Source organism: Siniperca chuatsi, linkage group LG23 (genome assembly GCF_020085105.1).
Source record: "Siniperca chuatsi isolate FFG_IHB_CAS linkage group LG23, ASM2008510v1, whole genome shotgun sequence".
NCBI classification, from domain to species: Eukaryota; Metazoa; Chordata; class Actinopteri; order Centrarchiformes; family Sinipercidae; genus Siniperca; species Siniperca chuatsi.
The window spans coordinates 21,809,332-21,832,395 of NC_058064.1; the positions used below are offsets into that span (position 1 = coordinate 21,809,332).

The 23,064-nt window shown below is 41.0% G+C and overlaps 1 protein-coding gene across 2 annotated transcripts in view; it reads right to left on the minus strand.

Moving 5' to 3' along the window:
* Positions 1 to 23,064, minus strand: part of large1 (LARGE xylosyl- and glucuronyltransferase 1) — a 154,122-nt gene that overhangs the window by 27,300 nt on the left and 103,758 nt on the right. For both annotated transcript variants that reach the window (XM_044186216.1, XM_044186217.1), the window contains 4 exons: positions 12,565 to 12,669; positions 7,718 to 7,830; positions 3,637 to 3,762; positions 1,613 to 1,768 (listed from right to left, as the gene is read on the minus strand). In XM_044186216.1, the coding sequence (XP_044042151.1) occupies positions 1,613 to 1,768; positions 3,637 to 3,762; positions 7,718 to 7,830; positions 12,565 to 12,669 (500 nt within the window). The remainder of the gene's footprint in view (positions 1 to 1,612; positions 1,769 to 3,636; positions 3,763 to 7,717; positions 7,831 to 12,564; positions 12,670 to 23,064) is intronic.

Consider the following 23,064-nt stretch of genomic DNA (forward strand, 5'->3'; position numbering starts at 1 on the left):
GCTCTTGCATACCATGATGGAAAATTAAATAATACTACAACCCCATAGTGGCTGGTCCTGTAAAAACCCAACTCCTGACAATCGTGTCCTTCTGTGACATATTCTACAGATACAGACATTGTGTAGTAAAGTGTGTAATGTTGCTAGTATGATCTCCGTATGACTATGAACAGATAATTTTCACTGTCTATTTTTGCTGAGAACCACCCGTGTCACACGGAAAAAACTAGGTTAGATGCTGTATCTCTAGCTGCCTGAGCCGCGCTGTTCACGCGGGCTGTGTGGCTGCTCTAACCTGTTAATATGGGTACCATAATGAAAAGCAAGAAGTTCCGCGATGCACATGTGCTGTTCAGGTAGGCTGTGTGTCCCAGGCGTGACGCAGTAATTGCCTGAATGATAACACCAACAGAGAGTCTATACAGTGTGCTGGACACTGACAAGGGTGTATCAAGACCTTGGTAAGCTTCAAACAAACCAGGTCGTACAACGTGTGGTCAACCACATGTAAAGTTCTGAATGGACACATTGGAAGATGGACTGAAAAGCCTGCTGTCATAGCCTCCTCCTGGCTGCATCCCACTGTTTCTACAGATTCTGTGTTTTTTGTGTGTCTTTGCAGTCTTGACAGGATAAATTGTGGGATAATGCTGCACACTTGACCAGCTGCCAGACTTAGTTGAGTGTCATGACATTTGGCTTTGTAAAGCCAAGAAAACAACAACCAAAAACCATGTTTTGGCATACAGAGATTTGCCTGATTCAGAATTGTATGTAATGTACATTTTTGTTTCATTAAGGATGTAAACCTTACTCTTTGCCAAGATGTGATATCATTTTTACGAGCAAGGTCACAATTCAATATTTGGCTATGCAAATTATACCATGACAATGTAATACCATTGTTTTCAATAAAGAAATATTGTTAGGCTGAACTTGAAGGTTAATTCTCATAATGGATATGATAAATGCATCGAGAAAACCCTAGTCAGCACAGTATCAGCACCCTAGTCAGCAGTCGATACTGTCGAAGATGTTCCTTGACATTTGTGAGGTTGGGTTGGAATCCGGCTGCAGGGACTGACAGTCAGTAGTTTGCCTTGACTGATCAGCCTTATCATTTGTGTCTTCAGCAAAGATCTATGTTGTTTAAGTCTGAAATTGTGGTGTTTTCTCAGCACTTGGGTCCTCTTAAGCAACATTCCAAAAACATTCCAAAAAAAGAGTATCAGTTTCTTAGAACTGAGGTAAATTCTTTAAAAAAAAAAAGAGGAGTCAAAGGTTCAGTACTTTCAGTCACATCCTGTCGGACCACTTAAATACAGAAATAAGTATCAAACCTCAAAACTTGTTCTAGTACTTTTAAGTACCAACGAGTTCTGTCAGTAGTATTGAGTATTAAAAAGTTGTATTGAAAGCTGCCATCAGTTGCTTGGTTAGATTCTTAGGGTTGTTAACTTATTCTTTGATCAGGATTTTTTTTTTCAGATACTCAGGAACTAAAAGTTTTGTGACCTGCAACAGTCGACTGAACACTAGTTTATCACCACCCTTCATATCTTCAGCACTAAATAGACAACACAACCAGAAATACAGAAGCAGTTCCACCTACGTTCTCACTGTTGTGGTCGGCCTCACTGGGACAGCCGAACAGCTCTCGCCGCAGCAAGTTGCCATCGTACTCCAGAAAGGTTAGATAGAGATTCCGAAAAAACTCCACATGTTTGTTCTTCACTCGCAGCTTCTTGGGAGAATTCCAGTGGATCACCTGGGCAGAAGAACCACAGCGAGGAGAGCAGTGAAAGTACTGTTGTTATTGTCATGCTCAGACAGACCAGTCGCATTCCACCAAATCATAAACTGCCTGGTCCTGGAATTTGAGCCACTGTCATTCAAGTAAGTCTTTTTTCCAAGTCTCTTCTGAGCCTTTGAAGGAAAGCATTTCAAACATTGGAAACACTATATGGCCAGACTGTATTCATCAAGCATCTCACAATTTATTTTAGTTAACTCTAAAAATATCTACCTACATCAAACAAGGATATGAACCTCTCATGTTATTAAGTGTCCTACAACCAATGGCAGTAAGAAATTAAGAATTAACAACTACATTATTATTTTTCTGGACACATTTTTGTATATCAGGTACTTCCACATATTATAGATAGAAAGTGTGTTCAAATTTAAAAATGTTCAGCTCTTTATGAATGTTGTGCTATTAACAAAATTTTCATATATTTCATTACTTTTGAAATATTCTTTTTTAACTTATTTTTTAAACAATTTTTAAAATGAAAGTCTATGGGCCGAATGTTCAAACAAGCTTCAAACCTACTCAAATTTAAACTTCAACTACTACCTCATACCTGTAGCACACTAGCACATGAGGTAGCACACTTTGAACTATCAAACTAAATTAATTTTATGCTTCAAGTGCAATGGGAAATTCCAGTGTTCTTTTTTTCATTCCCCCCCTATTTTCAAATGTTCAGCTCCACCTCCACTTCATACTTTTTTCAGTGCTGACACCACACGTGCCACATCAATGTCTTTCAGCAATTTCTCTGACAATGCTTGCACCTCAACTGTCACTTCAACTTCTTTCAGTGTTTCCACTGACTGTGCTTATACCTCAGCTGCCACTCCAACTTCTTTCTGTGCGTACACTGACAATGATTACACCTCAACTGCCACATTTAGCCATTTACTTCATCTCCTTTGGTGTTGACAACATTTGACAACAAAATCTTTGATTTTGATTATTTGATTACATTTTGTAGTTTCTATAGTAGTTAAACCCTGGATTCAATGCTTATAGTCTGATGTAGTTATTTTAATGTAGGAAAACTAAATAAAAGACAGAAAATAGCATCACATGTGGGTGTCTGACAGGCCTCTCAACAAAAGGTTCAGCCTGAAAAGAGCTCATCTGCTTTTCTAATCAGCTTCCACCAACTGAGGTAAATCTAGTGCTGTATCTTGTGTTTATGGTCTCTAGGATAATTTATTTTTTCTTTTTGAAGACATTTTCTGCATTAAACGTGAGTGTGTCTACAAGAACAATTTATTACATGATTTGGCTTTTGGTTTGCTCTCACTTTGAGTCAAGTCTGCTCAGGCAATTTGACGACAACATCAAGGATCATCCATCCATAACCACGCTGTTAATATTTTGATATAAGGTATCCTAATTTATGCTTGGAGCAATGATATTAAATGAGCTATGGCACTGACAAAGCCATTAAAAAACACCTACAGGCATTATTGAACATTAGTGGTATTTGAGCTTTGAGGTGTAATAAGGCCAAACTAAATCTGTACAGATGGGGTACCTAATCACTGCTACTTTAGGCACATTTCCTTGGTGGAAAAACAGCTGACATTGGAAGAATGTATTATCTGATTAATAGGCACAATGCCTAATCAGTAATATCTTGTTTAAGTTCTACATTCTGTATATCCACACATATGTTGTATGTATACATGCTGTAACAAAATTCATAATGCTTTTACTCTTACTGCCTGAAGTAGAACCAAACTGAGCGTGGGACTGGTTTGAGTCTTGATTAATGCAGGTCAGGTCTTGTATGTCTGAAGTGACTGAGTGTGAGCACAGTGGGGACAGCAGGGTTTCACCTTGAGGTCTGACACGTCTTTGTAGCACTTCTCGGAGCGGGTGTGGTCGGACAGCTGGACGTTCCAGAAGCAGGGCAGCTGGTGAACCAGGAATGGGTTCTGTTTGATCACAGCATTGAAGATGTCCTGCAGACACATGCACACACACACACCCGCACACAAACACACACACAGAGCCTTATGTTTCATCATCTACAGACCTGCACCACACAGTCTAATCTGACCCTGCTACCTGTTTATTCCATGACCACACAAAGCTGTATTAAATCTTACCCTTTACAAACTTTAAAGACCAATTTAACGAGCACAGTAAAACAATGGCAGACAAAAACAGCACATTTTTAACAAACTCACTTTCTCAAATGCGAACACACCTGAGAGAGGAAATGAGGTAACATGTTTTTAGAGAAATGAGACATCCTTTCCTCTGAACCGTAATCTGAAGCAACGTCCATTTCTGATGATGACGGCACAACTGGATCACAGCTGGATCAGCTGTCAGTCAGCTTTAACAGCTCTGTAGCATCTTTCGATGTTTTGGATGTTTTATTTACACATATATTGCACTGTCCAAATACTAATAAGCGTGCACACTCTTTATGTGTGTTTGAATATGTTTAAACATTTACTAAAAATCTGCATTTTATATTTCTACTGTGTAAAGACCAATGAAACCACTTCACTGCTCAGACACTGCATACACATGAACCATTTCCACTGGCAGCAAAGCGTTTTTAAAATTGAATACACTAACTGCATTTATTTATATTATGTTTGTAAATTAATGATTTAATAATCCAGGTTATGATTATAATGTTTTATGTTTTGTAGAAATTGTTTATTAGCACAAATGTTTTAGACAAAGTGTAAAAAAATATAAATATATCTCAAATCAAACTATATGTATACCCAACGCACAGTGATTTTCAGCCTCACATGTGAATGAATGGAAATGATGATAAACAATTAAAGTGTGTTTATTGCTGAAAAACAACAGACTCTCCTCCTCTCCATGATTATACAGTAATATTATCCATGATACAGTTTAAAAGGGGAAATAACAGATCATGACGACAAAAATCTTTCTAATGAATGAAGTAAGTTGTTTATGGTTCTTTTGTTAATCAGACATAAAGTCCACTATTCTTCATCCACTATTTTTAACTGAATGGTGAGTCTGAAAACAAATAAAATCTAAAACATGGGAGTCTTGAGTTGGTTCTGTTATTTTCAATTTCATCATCACCACTAGTAGTAGAGGTAGGAAGAATTACTGTAACAGTATAGCAGTCCTGACTCTTCTGTCTTGTTAGTGTTTTTTACGTATCCAGATGTTCAGGCTTTCCTAATGTATGTGTAATCACACTTGTAAAGCTGAATATTTCAAATTGCTTTGAGGAAATGTACTTTGGTTACATCTGAGATACTTTTTTGACTTTGAAATCTTTGTGGGTTCACACGACAAGCATCTCAGTGACAGATTCCAGCTTCCTAATAGGACAATGGGAAAACTATAGCCGCATAATGAATGCTGCGATAAAGAGGGCTGACAGTCCATTGAAGGAGCTCATACAGGAGAAGGCAGATGGAATGCTCAAACGATTTCCAAAGCCCCGTTCATTTTCCAAACTGCATACCTTGTGAGACTTTACTTAATGAAGGTTTAATTAAAATCTCATAAACGCACCTCTCATCTAGATGAGCTCTGAATAGCTCCGAGATAATGGAGAGAGCCTTCACCAAGGTCTCAGTGTCTGCCCTTACTATGTTAGATATAGAACACTGCATGGTTTAAGATAACAGCTATTTATGACCTTTGGGATACATGGACTCTCAGGTGTGATGAAAAAAGCACCATACCCGAAACCAAACCTTTGTACAATTTTGACATGTAAAAGGAATGTTATGTTGCACTCTGGGATGAAAATGAAGGCAAAAGACATATGCAGTTTAGGTTTTTTAGTTGTTTTTTTTAATTGAGGCTGTTGTGGGTACCTTGCAAAAGACAATAATTTTTAACAGACTGAAAAAATTTAAGCTTTTGTTGGGCCTCACCACGAGTGGAGAACAAAGGACAGCGGCCTAGTTGGGAAAGGCAAAGCCTTGACCGAAGGCTTGAATGGAAAACAAAGGCCAAACAGTAAAATAGCACCAAATCTCCACCAGCCGTTAATTCACAGTTAGATGCGAAATTTAGGCTTGAATCCAAACACTGGATTTCTATTGGACGAGCTGCCAAACAAGGCACAGGAGACACTAGCGCACAATGATGTCATACAGACATCAATGACCTCTATAAAGCCTAGTGCCACACACTGCTTGACATCTTTCCGTTGTGTGGTTGCTGCAGGAGACGCTCAACGTTGAACTTTTATTTTCCTAGGACAGTCTCAACTCGCTGGACGGGCAACAGACTGCTTTGTGTTTGCTGAAACACTTTTGTTTTTTTGGGATGATTGTTATACTCCACAATCTTTGCCTGCAGAAGGAAGAGACACGGGTTGTCTTTACGGAGAACAGGAGGCCTGTGTCTGGGCAGTGATAGATTGTATAACTGTGTTATTTCATCTAAGCTTCATTGTTGTGAATTGTGCTTTATTGTGGGAAGTAACAGACCGCCGTGTCCTGTTTTTGCTGTGTGTTTTTCGCGCTTAGCACGTTCTATTGTGTATCGGTACCATGCCGCTGGACCGTTTAACTGTGTTAGTTTTGTAGCCACTGCGGAAGCTAATAACTGTGCTTTATAAGACCAATTCAATTAAATTCAATTTTATTTATATAGCGCCAATTCATAACAGAAGTTATCTCATTGCACTTTTCCTATAGAGCAGGTCTAGACCGTACTCTTTGTAATATTAGACCGTATTCTTTATAATATACCAAAGTCCAGTAACACACGGCTGTTGAATGAAAGTTTGCTGTCAGGTTCCTGTGTGATAAAGGGACAGCTATTGTGCATTACCACGGCATTTGAGATTTCTTGTGCTGTACTCTCTGTGCTTTTCTTTCTCTTTCCTCTCCAATAACCCACACACCTTTACATGTACATATACACTTACAAACACATCTCAAAAGACCCAGATAGCGTGGTAGCATAACCAGCTACATTCCACCTTATCTTGAGGACAAACGTGTCCTCCATTTTGGCTCTGCCCCTTTGTTTGAGTTTTGCTGGTCTGGTTTATAGTGTTTATAGTTCCAAACGGACACCCTTGAAGGTGAGGTGCAAAACTGATCATCATAGACAGGGGAGAAACAAAATAATTGTTTAATTGTGGGAGAAGTTTAAGCCCTGCTTAATTGTTGGTTTTGGATAATTACAGAAAAGGTCGGACACAGCTTTTTTAAACCATGCTGTAGTTGCCATGCGCAGATATTGTTGAAAGTAATAAATGTATTAGCATAAAAAGTATTAGCATTGGATATAAAAAAACATTGTCACTGATCGTAATCAAAGGTTTTGCAAATGTCGTTCCTGTCTTACGACAGGGTAATAGCACACACCGAATGCATCATACAGATATATTCAGAGTGCTACATCTGAGATGTGCTGATCCAGGGACTGAATGTGACGCTTTTCTGGAGAGTTGACCCGCTTCAAGACTCTGCCTGCCTGTTGGAGTTTACATAGAAAAGCAAAAGGCGCAGGTGCCTTGATACACATCATATGCCACCGGCTACAATGCCTTAATTTGAAAATCACTTGCATCCCACTGAAAAGGTATAGGGGAGAACTTTGCTTTGCTTCACATCATGTTCAAACAGCACAGCTTGGCAAAATAAAACTAAAGTGAGCTCTCTTCAGCACTGTTGATTTGAACAAGGTAACAGTTAGCAGTCAGTATGCTTGCAGTATGCTAACAAAGTGCTTGTCAGATTGTTGGGCACCAGCCCAAATCTCCTGCCCCCACACCTTTCCGATTGGGGGGGCCGAGGTGAAAAAGTATGCACGGTTTAAATTGGTCTCTCAAACTCTCTTTTTTCATTATTCACACAACTACCTCTGTCAGCTTTCATTTGTACAACGCCATGAATGCCTTTGAGGACAGACTGTCTGAAACTGCGTGTGTGTGTGTTTTACCTGGTCTGCCAGGGAGGTGGACAGCATGCTCATTAGTTCCCTCTCTGCAGTCAACCTCCACATCTGCTCCCATCTCAGCTTCCGTAGACGATCCAGGAGAAGCAAAATCACCCCTGGAAGGCACACACACATACACACGTACAGATAGAGATGTGGTAGCTTAAGAAACAAAGATTGCTATCTAGCTGCCTGGTAAAGGTGATAAAGTCCCATCATGAGCCTCTGAATCACAGTCTTGTGTTTTCTGAGATAAAGCTGTACACTTTAAACTTAAAGACAGACCGGCGCTGGATGGAGAAAACATGTTAAAATCCTCCTGGAAACAAATCATTCTTAGAAAAGCTCATGTACATGCTCCCCCAATAAAGAGGAAAAACAAAAACTTATTTTCAGTTCCCTGGCTAATAAAATATATCTTGCTGGCTTGACAAATAAAATCAAGCAACCAATTTTCAGAGGTAGAGACATAGTGAATATATGTTTCAGATCGGAACAAACAAACTTCTTTCAAACCCCACTGTGCTCTATCTGTTGCCACAGCCACCGCCACAAAGCTGATCAGCCGCAGCTGAATTGGAGGCTTTCTGTCAAATTGCTATTCTATGTAAATGCGACACATGCCTTTCTATTTCTGAGATCTGCTGTTCAGTTACACTGACAGGAAGTTTAAGAGCAGAACACTGAACCTTTACAGCACAGAAGTGTTCAGGTGAGCGCTACACTGCTCCCACTGAAATATGTGAAATTCACAGTGCTGCTGCTACAGTGGGTCGTACTGTTTGTTTTGGGTTATGGTAAAGAGAATGATTATCCCCCAGCTCCAAACAGCACACAGAGAGAGCTATAAGTCTCCTGAAGGAAAAGTCCTGCTGAATTTAAGGGCAGGGGATAATAATATAATAATATAACAAGGTGTAATGGAATCCGATCAATGCCACTATCAGCTGCTCTGAGGCTCTGTGAAATTATACCCCACACCTTTTTGAAAATGTTTTTCCATACAACTTTCAACAAGCCTGTTGGATTCCTGCATATTTCATCAATGCCTGTGCAAATGCACTACGTTCTTGCAAGGAAAGAAACTGCCTTACTGCTGCCCACTCTTCACTGTTTTATGGGTTTGAAATGTGGAGTCCGATGTTTTCAGAAGAAATAAGGATATCCGAAAATAATACTTGGACAGCAATCAAATGTTTTCCTATTACAGACGGTAAATTGCCTCGGATGTATATAATACAACACCAAATTATATTCCCAGAGAGAGCTCAATCAAAGTAAAAAAATCAATTAAATACTATACACAGTAATATATACGTACATACTAATAATATACAGTATGTACTATATACAAATTGTCACAGTAGGAGTGGGCAATATGGATACAATTTTTGCATTGTTGTGGTTCCTAGCCGATACCCCCTCCAGGCAAGGATATGTTACCTAGAGACAGCTGACTGATTCCCTATGACCTAGGTATCAGATGGGTTTCTATATACTACATGTTCAGTTTAACATTATGTTAGAGGCTGATTAAGAAACCTAAGTTAGCCTAACCAGCTTGGTAGTATCACTTCTTTCAGGCCTAAAATGTCCTAGTGAGTGTACAAAGCCTCCTCTGCTTTAATGAGGTAGCATCGAGCCTCTTCTAGCCCTATCACTTTAGCAGCAACACCAATTCAATTCAAAACAAATCCTCAAATCTCATTTTAGCAACAAATCAAATACAATTCAAGACCCTACGCGACAAATCAAATAATTAATCCCAACTGTTCAATCATGCCTCAGGTAGTGGAACTGAGAATGTTCAATTTTAGCATTTAGCAGTTCCCCAGCATTTCGACATTGAAAAAAAGTTGAAACGATTTCTAAACATAGGGGGTTGAAATATATAGCCAAAATGAAATTTGATCCGACGTCAGGGTGCGACATCTGTCATGTCCTGCTCTGCTCCTTAGTTCACTTTCTCCTGTGTTTTGTTTTTCTGTCGATGTTTCCTGTTTTATTTTGTATTTCTCTTCTCTCGTGTCAGTAACTTCACTTCCTGTCATTGTGTGTTTCTCTCCAGTTTTGATCGTTTGCCCCGCCTTAATTAGTTCCAACTGTGTCTTGTTATCTCCCCTCACCTGAGTATTTAGTCTGTGTGGTTTCACTCCCTCGGTGTCCCTGATTCTCAGTCTGTTTCTCAGCCAGCTGCTCTCTAGCCTCCATCCCTGACTACTAGCGACCAACCTGCTTCCCGGTCTGCAAGCCCTCAGTCTAGTAGCCTCCAGCATGCTAGCTTCCAGCAAGCCAGCCACCAGCATGCTAACCTTCAGCCTGCTTCCCAGCTATCTAGCTCCCAGCATGCTAGCCTCCAGCCTTCATCCCTATCTGCTAACCTCCAGCCAGCTAGTAACCAGCCCTCTCTCTGGCCTGCCAGCAACCAGCCTTCACTCTGGCCTGCCAGGAATCAGCCTTCTCTCCCGCCTGCCAGCAACCAGCCTGCACTCTGGTTGGTGAGGCTCTGGTTTGTGAGCTTGCAGCCTGCAGGTCCTAGGCTGGCTCCAGCCCCAAACCCATACCTGGGCACCAGCCTGTCTCGGGGAAGTCCTCGTAGTATCAGCCAATTTTCCGGTCTCCATGGCAGACTTCTCCTTGCCACCATGTCTTTCTGGGCCAGGGCTTCTGAGCCAGCTCTGGCCTGCCTCAGCTGCCCGGCACCCAGAGCCTCAGCTACCCAGCATCCCACAGACTCAGCTGTCCAGTGCCACAGAGCTGTCACCAGTCCTGCGCCACAGAGCTGCCACCAGTCCAGCTCTAGGTTTCCGGTCAGCAGACTGGCCAACACCTACTCCTCCTGAGCTGCAGCAGTCTTCTGTTTCTGGGCTGTGGAAGTCACATGTTCCTGAGCACATGCTGCAGTGGTCACCAGTTCTGGCTGAGCCATGGAATTCACCAGTTCCGGCAGGGCCGCTACCACATCCTTTCCGGGTGCGGCCGCAGCTACCTCCTTTCCCGACTGGGCTGCAACCATGTCCTGTCCAGGTTGTGCAGCAGCCGCCTCCTCCTCCTGCTGGGCCGCAGCCACATCCTCTCCTGGCTGGGCTGCAGCAACTTCCTGCTTCTGCTGGGCCGCAGCAGTCACCAGTTCCAGAGCTGCTGTTGTTTTCTGTTCTGGAACTGCTGATATCTGCTGAGCATGAGCCACAGCAGTCTCCTGATCCAGCTGAGCTGTAGCTTTATCCTGTTCTGCCTCAGCCTCTTGGTTCCCTGGCACCACCGGCTCACCTACCTGTCTCCCAGCTGTTGCCGTCTCCCAGCTTGGCTGCCCTGTCACCAGTCTCTTGCTCAGATCTCCAGCCACTGGTGTCAGGTCCTGCACTCCAGCCCCCAGCTTGGACCTGCTCAGCTCTTCAGCTCTGTGTACTGGTTGTCCTCTGGACCTGCTCAGCTCTTCGGCCCTGTCTTCTGGTCACCCTCCGGACTTTCGCTGCCATCTGTCCAGTCCTCGGGCCGGCCGCCTGAGGTCTTATGCTCCACACCTGTCCTGCCCTCGGGCTGTCCACCTGAGATCTCCAGCTCCGCCATAATGATAACAATAATTCTGCATAACTTTATATCGCTTATTATGCAAACATAACTTTCAGGTTGCATACACTATAACACTGTTAGGGTATGAATTTATACTCAATAACATTTAAAATTTTTAGTCTGGTTGTTCTGTGGTTTAGGTGCAACCTGCACGTCATTTCAACCCAACTGATGCAAGAGGTTGTGCCATAGACCTACCATAGACAGGATGCTCTGCACAACAAGAGACGTGGAATCTAACAGCTTGATTCAACCGGGCATGGCTGCCTTGCATTCTGGGTTGCAGATGCAAAGTTATAGAGCTGTGCCCAGTGGAATCAAGGTGTAACAGTTAGCTGCAGTTTTGTCAGTTGCTGTAGTAGGTGTCGCTGTCAGCAAGAGGTGTAAACTGAGGTGGAAACAGAGGTCTTGGAGTTATTTATTTAATTCTATTTTTTTGTGTTCATTGTTTATCATCCTTAATCCTCCTCTGTGGGCCTTCAAGGGGGTGAGGTTTGGCCACATGTCATTTAGCCAGACTGCTCAACAGTATGCATGTGTAATTTTATAGCAAGATAGCAATATATTGTAATATAGTAAATTTTCTGGAAAATCAATTGAGAAACTGTTTATGGATACAGTAACCAGACAGGAATGATTGTTTTAGTCATCTGAAATTATATTTTCTTCTTGTTCTGCTCATTGATATGCAACATTGCCCACAATGGCCGGATACCTCAGCTACCTCAGTATAAACAATCTGGTAAAATCTCAGAATTTTGGCAAATAGATATTGTTTCATCGTTGCCAAGCCTCTATACTGTTTTTGCATTACATAAGAATAATGTACTTTACCATTTTGTGCTAGCAGGAAACGATGGAATTTATAAGCTAACACAATCAAACTGTGATTTTGGAATACCACTGCTGATGGAACATCATTAAAAGGAAGCTAGTTTTGCTGTATGCATTTAAAGTCGAGTCAATAGCAAATGAAATGTATAGTTAAATATTAATTACATGTCAATTGTCAATAACTATGGGCAGTTGTACACATTCACAAGTGAATTTCACACTTTAACGATGCAAGCTGCTCCGGCAAAAATAGATCTCTGAGTTCTTTAAGCATGCATACTGATTTTCTTTAATACAATTAATGTATATAATACATTTGTCACTATTTTCACTATTACCATACTATACAGACTCAAACCCTGCTTAAAATGAAAGTGTAGTATGCAACTTGGAAATAATTTTAAATGTATCCCCACCATGCTAACATAATGTGCCGTACTCACCAGTGTTGAAGCCTCTGCCCAGAGCTGGCCAAGGTCGATGGTTCTTCCACAGGTTCCCCAGGTACCAGTCACTCTGGTTCTCCACCAGACCCAGAACCTGCTGACCTGAGCACAGAAAACACAACACCATTGCTGCTTTTTCACATTCTCTACATCCACTTATTTTGCTACAGCTTTCATTTATTTAACTATAATTCATTGTAGAGTTTATTTCATTATACACTTCATTGTATCTACTGTTTTATAGTTGTATTGTGTCCTTGGAGGTTTCTGCTGAAGAAATGTGGTGGTTTTCAGAAAATAATATTTGAATTTTCTTTTAATGTTGCATATCTTTAATATGTGATGTTCAAGGCATCCCAGGAGTTATTTTATGATGAAACATTTTAATTTACTTCTTTTGGTGTACAAACTACCATCAACCTCGCCGGTCTGCTCTTACATCAGTTGGTGATTTTCTTTTTTTCTTAATACTTTCACATACTTTCAAACACATTCAACACCCAGAAAGGGCTGTGGACATGTTTACAATAAGAAAACTGGTATAGTCTATTCAAGTTAGTTTTTATAAATGAGTTATGTCAGCCTTGAGAGAAAGGGCCATCCTAGGAGCGAACAGAACAAAAATGTGACCAGATAAAGTAGGCCTAACAAACCACACAATGTTACTGTTAGGAAAAAAAATTAATATACCATGAATTCTCAAATAAAAGCCAATATTCACAAAATAAGTCTGTTGAGACCACTGGCACTCCACCACTTTTATTAGGAGGCCGCATGATCTTTTGTTCTGTAAACAAAGGAGAGCCATGAACGGACTGCACAGCACAGACTTTTCTCCAACCAAAATTCTTCCATGCCTGGCTCATCCACATGGCCAGCTAACAAGGAGGACTGCAAAGCAACCTTTCTTTCTTAATGGACTGGTAATGCAACCACTGAACATATAACTGGGATACATGGCTAAGCACAGGACTGTTTAACTAATGTAACATTACATGTATTGATTTATTTTTCTGAGGTTTATTGTTGTGATGTGCTTCCCCTGTTAGGATTTGGTAGCCACATGCTAAGCTGATATTAGTTAATCGTAGAAAAGGTGAGACAATTGAGAATGACTTCCGGATGGGAGCCGAAACGTCTTGATTCTGAAAACTGTGTCCAGATGACTACGACTGAAACCTTTTCTACGATAGAACTCTCCTGGACGAATGAGGGACTACACCATCTTATTTTGAAGATATTAGTTAATGTTATGCTTCACACAGGCAGAGTATTTGCATGCTAACTAACCCTCTTTTAACTGGGCACTATTATCTTACACCGATTATACACATCCACTCCAATTTGACCTTTAACAGAGTCACACTCTTTTCAAACATGGCCTAGTCATCATTTTGAATTTCCTTTCTTTGTCTAACCATGCTGCCGCTGCTCAGCCACCATTTTGAATTAGATTTCTTTTGATTGACACCATTTTGGATCCGAGCAGCCATTTTGGATCACCCACACACACACACCCTTTGTTCTGTAGTGCAGTGCATTTAGAGTTCGACTTCATATTGTGTGTTTTGCCTTGTTCATCTTTTAATAAATGCTTGTATATAATTATGCTGGTTTCTTGAATGAGTGAATAATTTGCCAACCTCTTCTATGTTGAGCTCCAAATACTTCAACCTACTAGCTATTAATTTAATTATTAATCAGAGTTCCAAATGGATAGTTTAGTGTATTTTATGAAACTGAATAAATTCATTAGCTATCATTTTCCCTTGTTTAAGGGTGGTGCCCCCGAGGACATTATTAATTAAAGTTATTATTTATGATTATCTTTGATAATTTTGATATCCAAATTTAATTGATTGCACCTACACAATGTGGTGCCCCTTTAACCATTGTAAATCCCAACAGTCATAAAGTCTCAAATAGCTGGGGGCGTGGCCAGCAGATACGCATAAAGGCCGGATGCTAATAAAGGCTGGGCAAAAAATAAAATAAAAATAAAAGCTGGGGTTGGAATTATATGTGCTACACTGGCTTACATGTTAAGTTCAGCATAATGTACATTTCCACAGCACTAATTCCATCAGTACAACAACAAAGTCATGTCCTCTTTTAAGGGAAATACTGTTTTCTAAAGCTAGACTTATATATTGGGTGATAAATGGTAAATGGACTGTATAGCGCTTCTGATCACTCAAAGCGCTTCACACTACATATCACATTCACCCCATTCACACACATTCATACACTGATTTTTCGGGGCTGGGGGTGGCAGTAACACTGTGCTGCAGGACTCACGAGGATGACATAAAAGGGAAGTTAAATGACTATTGCCCCATTTTACAACTGACCTGGACCCAACAGCTGATAACCACCTCATCCCAGCATGTGAGCCAAAATCACACCATGCTGTGAACTCAGAGAAGGCAGACACACACTTCTGCTAATACAGACACATAGAAGATGTTCTATTTTACTCTGATATGAGTCAAATGTGCATTAATTGATATGCCATGTTTAATATATGTTATAGGAGGAATGCAAAGTTTATTTTAACATGCTGATTTTGATAAAAAATAATAAATCTTCTGTTAACAAGTACTGTTCTTTATGTTATGAAATTAATATGATATTGTTGCTTGAATCCAGCTTGTCTCTATACTGCGCATGTGTCTGCGTTTTTGTGTACCTGGCAGAAGCGTCGCTAGAAACTTCGTCTTAAGCCATCATAAATTGATATTTTATCGAGTTTTTAAGCCGAGTTTTCTACGCTACACTGCTTTCCTGGCCACTGCTTTACCTATATGTTTTAACTTGGAAAAAGTTTTCAGTCATCGGACGTGTGGATCTTAAGTGATTTTAAGCTGGCTGCAACTCAACGTGGTTTACCGGACTGCCTCCACTGCTGCTAGCTTAGCTAGGTTTGTTTTTAGCCCGGCGGCTAGGCTAACCGGTCGATTTTACCAAGGATTTTAAGCTTGTAGCACTTTTATGGACTTAATTGTGGACTTTAAGCTTCGAAGCACTCTCACGGACTAAATGATAGCCTGATGGCTGAGTGTGGATCTTGTCACCTTATCGTCTCAAAGCTGAGGAAAAGTATCGCCTGTCTGGAAGCCGAGCTCAGAGAAAAAGACAAGCTCATCCTGGAGTTCTCCACTGTCGCCTCGGCCCAGGCAAAACACCTGGCAGTCCTTAGCTCCTCTGGCTGCGGCAGCCGGACTGCACAGTCACTCCCCTCTGCTCCACTCCAGCACTAGACAATGATCCCACTCTTCCGTGGCTCGGCTCCATCATCACTGGCTCAGCTAAGCCTGGAGATCCGAAGATCCGTGGCTCCTCATGGGTGCGAAGCCCAAAGCAATTGCCAATTCCACTCCATGCCACTGGCCGGCGGGGGTGGTGAGAAGGCTCCGGTGAGTTCGACTCCATGTCATCCGGAACCCTGGACTGTAGCCTGTAAGGACAGACATGGTGCAAAGCGCCTGCCTCCTCCACCTTCACATCGGGACCTCCCGCTGGCCAACAGGTTTGACATCCTGGACACGCAGGACTTTCCTCCACTGGAGGGATGCTTCCTTTTTCCAGCGGTCAAGTCTTCCTCCTCCTCTCGCCGCAAGTTACTGAAAGAGGCTGTGATCAGGAGAAGCTCTGGGGGTCTCATTCATCCTGAGACAGCAGAGAACTCCTCTGCTAAGGAGGACGCCGCCCCCTCGCCACAGCAGTCCCCGGCCACAACTATCCCAGGGACGGCTGATGGAACTCTGCGGTCTCCACGATCACCGACTCTGCCTCTTCTCATCCCCCCAACTACGCTGATCGTTGGAGACTCCATAGTGAGGAATATCCGCTTCGTTAATGCGCTCACACGCTGCTTTCCCGGAGCTACGACCCCCGACATCCTCGAAAAGCTCCCCGGACTTCTGGCTGCACTCCCGACGACTATCACGGAAATCATTGTCCATGTCGGCACCAATGACACTGCCCGTCAGCAATCGGAGCTGACGAAAGCAAACTTCATCCGCCTCTTTGATCTGCTCAACAGCAGTGGAAAGCACGCTTTCATTTCGGGTCCAATTCCTACACTGGGTTGGGGAATTGGCCGTTTTAGCAGGATCCTCAGCCTTCACACCTGGCTCCAGTCTGTCTGCACCCATGACGTTGGTTTTATACACAACTTTAACTTATTCTGGGATCGTTCTTCCTTGTTTGCATGAGATGATCTTCACCCAAACAAGTCAGGTAGTCGCATGCTGGCGGCTAACCTGCAGCACGCTGTGCTGTCCTCCTCACGTAGTTGACTATTTACATCACCTGTTTCCCCCTCCCTGCTCTTCTTCTTCCTCTTCTCTGCCCACTAAAAACTGCCACGCACCCTCTGCTGTCACTACCTCCCCCTTGTGGACTGATCATAGTGCTGCTATCTGGAGCCCGGATCCCTCTAGTGCCACTTTTAACATTTCTGTGGTAATTTTGGATAGGTCCTTAGTGCGAAACAGACACAGCAATAATAATAATAACTTAATAAAGATCCGGGCCAAAACCTTACCTCCAGTCTCAACCTCAAATCTGAAGCAGCACAGACTTTTTAAGATGGCTCTTCTCAATGTAAGGTCCCTCTCTAACAAAACGTTTATGTCCTGGTGATCACAGTCAGCTGGCTGAATTGTGCCCTCCTGATTGTGACTGCTTTAGTCGCCCTAGGGTCTGTGGTCGAGGTGGGGGCCTCGTTACTGTCTATAGGAAGCATTTTAAGTGTGACCTCATAGCTTGCAATGATTTTTCCTCCTTTGTAGTGCTCATGTTTAAACTTGGCGGCCCCATCCGGTTATATTTGCTATTACTTATCGCCCCCCTAAACCAGCTGGCTCCTTCTTGTTGGAACTCCATGAGTTATTATCAAGTCTTGTGTTAAATTATGATTCTTTGTGGTGATTTTAATATTCATGTTGATGACTCCTCTAATGCCCTTGCTGCTGATTTTTTTTAAATATCACTAACTCTTTTAACTTTCAACAACATGTGTCTGGCCAAACTCATTCCCGTAGCCACACCTTAGACCTAGTCTTTTCTTTGGGTCTGAAAACCCCATCTGTGGAAACCAGGGACATGTTTGTATCTGATCACCTATGCATTGTTTTTAACTGTGAATTAGAGGCTGCTAGTACTGTCTTATTCCGCTCTAAGTACACACGCGTCCTTAATGAGCATAGTGCTCTAAATTCTGTACACTGTTCAGTTCTCCTGGCAGTGTGTTTCCCAATTGCTCCAACAACAACGATTTGGTTGATTATTTTAACTACCTGTGTTCTTCAACCTTAGATCTCATAGCTCCTCTGAAAAATAGACCAAACTCAAAGACTAGAAAACAGCCATGGTTAAATGACAGTATTCGAAGCTGTAAAAGGAAATGCAGAAGAGCAGGTCCACTTTGTGGCCATGAAAGAGTTATTACGCCTTTATAATAGGATGGTGAAGGATGCAAGAACACGTCATTTCTCTGCACTTATTTCTGCCCATCAGCACAACCCCAGATTCCTATTTAAGACTGTGGATCAGTTAGGTAACCCTGCCTCTCCTTGTGCCCCTGCTGAGTGTGATGCTGATTGTGAAAAGTTTCTTTTGCACTTTGCTGGAAAGGTGGAGTTAATAAGATCTGATATCACCCCCAATTCTGCCTTTTTAGATGTGGATCACCCGCTCAGAGATTCTTTGAGCAATTTTTCTGCTGTTACTCTGCCTGAACTCGCAGACATCATGTGTCTTCATTCAAGTGTATGGTACCTTCCAGCAACTGATGAGACCAAGCTTTTAAACATGGGAGAATTAAACTTTATTAGCATTTTAGAAATAAATTAGAACAAGTAAAGAATTAGGATAAGATAGATCTAGTGGGAGTGCCGTGAACAAACTCCTCCACCCCTTTTTAAAGAAGATTACAAAAACACGCCCTTCTTGTCTGGACTTCAAGACCTTTGCATCTTCAGTAGATCTCTGACAGACCTTCCTGCCATTGGCCTGTGCGCCAATGGCAGGATGGTCTACCACAACAATGGTTAGAAAAGAAGAAAACCTGGACTCTACTGTTGGGACTCCACAGATGAATTGCTCACCAGCAGACCCACCTGAACTCTCTCCTCCTGGCTTCGCTTTGTAATCTACTCAGAGCAGAAACATGCAGCAGAACCGAAGTCTTTGATCTTACTGCAGCGACACGAGAGCCTGCAAGATCTCTGCAACAAAATGTAGCGCAAATGGCTGCACACACAAAGCCTGCCAGCAAACTTTGCTTGCTAACAGGAACATGAAACAAGTTAACGCTGTGCTGTTAACTCTGTAAGGACAACCACCTGTAATTTGACTCAAACACAACCACACACGGTGGAGAGAAACTTTAAAGTTCCCGCTTCATATGTTCCTTTGTTTATGACCACGTGTGTTCATGCTTGATGCATGCGAAACATACGGAGGAGGAACAAAGAAACATAAACACATTCCTTTTGGCGTGCACCCATACCCGCACACACACACACACACACATACACACACACACACCCTTTGTCCTGTAGTTTAGTATTTAGAGTTAGACTTCAAATTGTGTTTTTGCTTTGTTTATCTTTTAAATAAATGCTTGTGTATAATTATGCTGGCTACTTTAATGTTTCACAAGAGAGTAATTTGCCAATGTCTTCTAAATTGAACTCCAAATCCTTCAACCTACTAGTTATCAATGGTAATTTTGGTTATAGTTATTATTTTAATTATTAATTAAGAGTTCCAAATTGATAGTTTAGTGTATTTTATGAGACTGAATCAATTAATTAGCTATCATTTCTCTTCTTTAAGAAAGTGGTGCCCTCGTGGACTTTATCTATTGAAGTTATTTATGATTATCTTTGATAATTCTGATAGCCATAATTAACTGATCACACCTACGCAAGTGGGTGCCCCCTCCTTTAACCATTGTAAATCCCAACACCACGCACCAGCCACGTGGTGTGGAGAAATAGAGAAAGAGAGAGATGGAGTGACAGACTCAAAGAATTTAACTCTTAAAGAAAGAAACTCTTTTAGCGCTCCTAAACTGCTGCAACCAGATTAAGAAAGCCTGCTCCATTCTGCTGCAGCACCTGTGTCCTACCACGTTAGGACCATAATGAACTTTCAACTCAGTCAACATCGGGCAGACACTCACACCGTGTTGCCATCACAACTAGACTTAGGAAAACTTTGTCAGCCTGATTATGGGACGAGGGACATCCGACTCAAACTGAAGTCACCCCAAGGGACCGACGTTTGGAACCGATCGGGGACCGGGACCAAGAAACCCCTCAGCTTGCCAAAATAATAATTCACTGCATCATCTGGTATCAAATGGCCCTCATTTCATATAGGCCTACTAATGGTTCATTGCTGTGTGCATATCATTTGCTCATGGTTGCATTTATCCATTCATTTGTATGTCTAGTAGTTATTAATTGTGTTTGTGTAGTCAGAAGTTTATTGTGTGTGTAGTTAGCAGTTAATAAACTTAATTTATAAAAGAACTTGATCAGCCTATGTGCTTTGTGTGTATGAAGTATTCCTGTCATTGTCATCACAGACAAGAATTCTGTAGCAGAGACTAAATTGATTATTAATTGTTTCATTATCAATTTATTAGGCTAACGGACTATCAAGATTAACGGACTATCAAGATTATTTAATGTGAACGTGATTTCTTATGATAGCTGAAAGTGAGAGTAAATCTGCTTCTTCTCCTACCATATTAAAGGTCATTCACCATGATCATTTTAATGCCTTTTTTAGCCTTAATCAACAACAAAATATACATTATACTGACTTTATCAAGACAACAGGTAAACACAGAAAAGTCTTGAGTTTGCAGTAACAGCTAATTAAAACAGGAGCAGACCATAAAACAGGGAGGCTTGTTAATAAAATATGACCAAATAGATTTATAATACAGTGAAATTAGGAATAAAGGTCTGGTTCTTTCTGCAGCTGAGGTAAATAAAAGGTCACTATTTGAAATTTATGGTCATCAAATTGTAGGATAGCAGCTTTAAAACTAATTATAAGCTCAATATAAAAACATTATTTATTGCTATTGGTTTTATCTCAAGATAAGGAGATAACTGAGTCATGATCTCTAGCTAACTGGCTGTTCTTGACTTACATACGTTTCGGATTGTTTGCAGACAGAAATAGAGTTTGGAGGGGATCAGTGGCAGACACTTCAGGGTCAACTGGTTCAACACAGAGCCAGCAGAAACATAATCCCTTCATAAAGTGGGCTTTTATGTCTGAATCATCTACAAACCAGGAGCTTTAACTGCCACCTCCCAAATGGCACACAGCTGCCATGTGAGAAGGTGCAAATTGAATTCAATAGCGCATATGAATTTAAAGTTTTTGAGCCACTAGACAAAAGGTATAAAGAGGACAAGATTGGAGGCGGAATGAAATAAAGAGGAGAAGAAGATGAAGTGACGAGAGTAGAAGGGATGTATGTGGGCTTTAGGTTCGAGAGATTATGGAAGACAAGCTGGGCAGAGATAAGGGTTGAGGAGATAGGCATTAGGGAGGAGATAGGAGCCTGGAGAGCGGGCATGAGTGTAGCAGTGGTAGCTTTAATGAAGGCTGTAAGGAAGATTAATGAGAGTTTATTGGAGCCGGCAGCAGAGAGCGGGCAGCCTCTTTAGAAAGGCTGCAACAAAAAGACCACAGATCTAGCATAAAAGTGATGACTGAGTGGAACAATTAGAGCTCAAAAAACACAACACTGCTCCTTTTGGACATACTAAATAGGTGATTCTACTTTGGTTTGGGTTAATCAAAAAAGCTTAATGTTAGCTTAATCTCATTGTCAGCAGTGGTGGGCAGAAAATTATACTGCACATCCCTTCTGTTTATATTCTACTCCATACTTTTATTAAGGTTAAACAATTTTGATTGCAATTAACCAATACACTTATGTGATTAATTACAGTTAATGACATTTGAATCATGTTGGATGCCACACACTAGTAGCCTACTGTATTTAAAACCAACAAAATGTATTCAGAATCACAAGGTATTTAACTTTTCTACTTCCCCAAATCCAGGTTGAATAATAATACACAGTTAATTTCAATTTGGTTTTATTTTCTTAGTTTTAGCTATTGTCACCATCAGTTATTCACCATGTTAATTAGAGCTGGGTATCGCCACTGATTTCCATAACTGATTCGATTCCGATTGACAAGGTCTCAATTCGATTCGATTTGATTAAATACCAATTCGGTTAGCGATATTTCAGTTATAATAACATTATCAATATTGCTTGGATATTAAAGAGATTCTCAGAGAACTAATGCTGTAAATTGTACAAGGAACCTTCTAACCTGGTGCATTATTAAAAATATTCATGTTTACATTAAGAATTGACCTTGCAGCATTTACTGTCAACAGTCACAGATGATGATCCAAGCTAAATTGTAAATAGACAGCAGCGATCCGCAAAGGCCATGCCTTTATAGCCTCTTTAAATCCCTTCCAACAGAGCTGATATTCCCACTCAGAGACGCTGCAGTGTTTCCCTTACCATTATATTATAAATAAATATATAGATATTAAGAAATAAACTTGACATTTAAGGTTGAAATGATGTCCCTTAATCATGTAGTTCAAGTATTGCATTTTTGTGTTGTGGTGTTATTTCCACGCAAAAAAAAGATAACGTTAGATTGTTAGAAAGATTAGATATAGATTCTTTTGTATTGCTTGTATACGACTGCTCACTCACTCACTCAGTGGTCCGTCTGGTGAGCCCGGGATTTTATGAATCGATATCAGATAATTCAAATCAAGATCGATTTGAATCGTAAAATCGAGCCCTAATGTTAATTGCCTAGATCTTGCCAAGAACATGGCAACATTGCTACAACATATGAGTCAGACAAACCAATAGTTTATCTAGATTATCTATACCACTTCATTTGGAAACTGAAAATAAGAGCACCTGAAACATTGATAATAATCCCTCATTACACAGGAAAACTGTGCGCAACTACAGTAGGTCAAAGTTGAAGGAGGAAGCTGGTCTGTAAACTGATGGATGTTTACAATGGACAGTTTTGATCATAATTTTCATTCACCATTTTCTCTTCCAAATACGTTGACTGCTTGTGTTTCTTGATCCGTATGACTTCTTTTTACCAATCTGCTCACTCTTTTGATGCAATGAATTCTGATGCACCTCTCACATGAAAGCTTGCCGCAAACTTGCTGCTACTGATGCCACTGCTGCTACTGTTCATATAGCATTTAATAAGCCCCTTATAAACTAACCTTAATAACTGCATTATCTAACACAACAATAACAAAAACACCAAATCAACAATAATGTAACTAACCAAAATAAAACCAGTTCACTATGATCGACTACAATGATACACTGAAAACTTTGTTGATCCAAAGTGTTTGATGCCAGTAACTTAAAGCCTATAGCTGGTA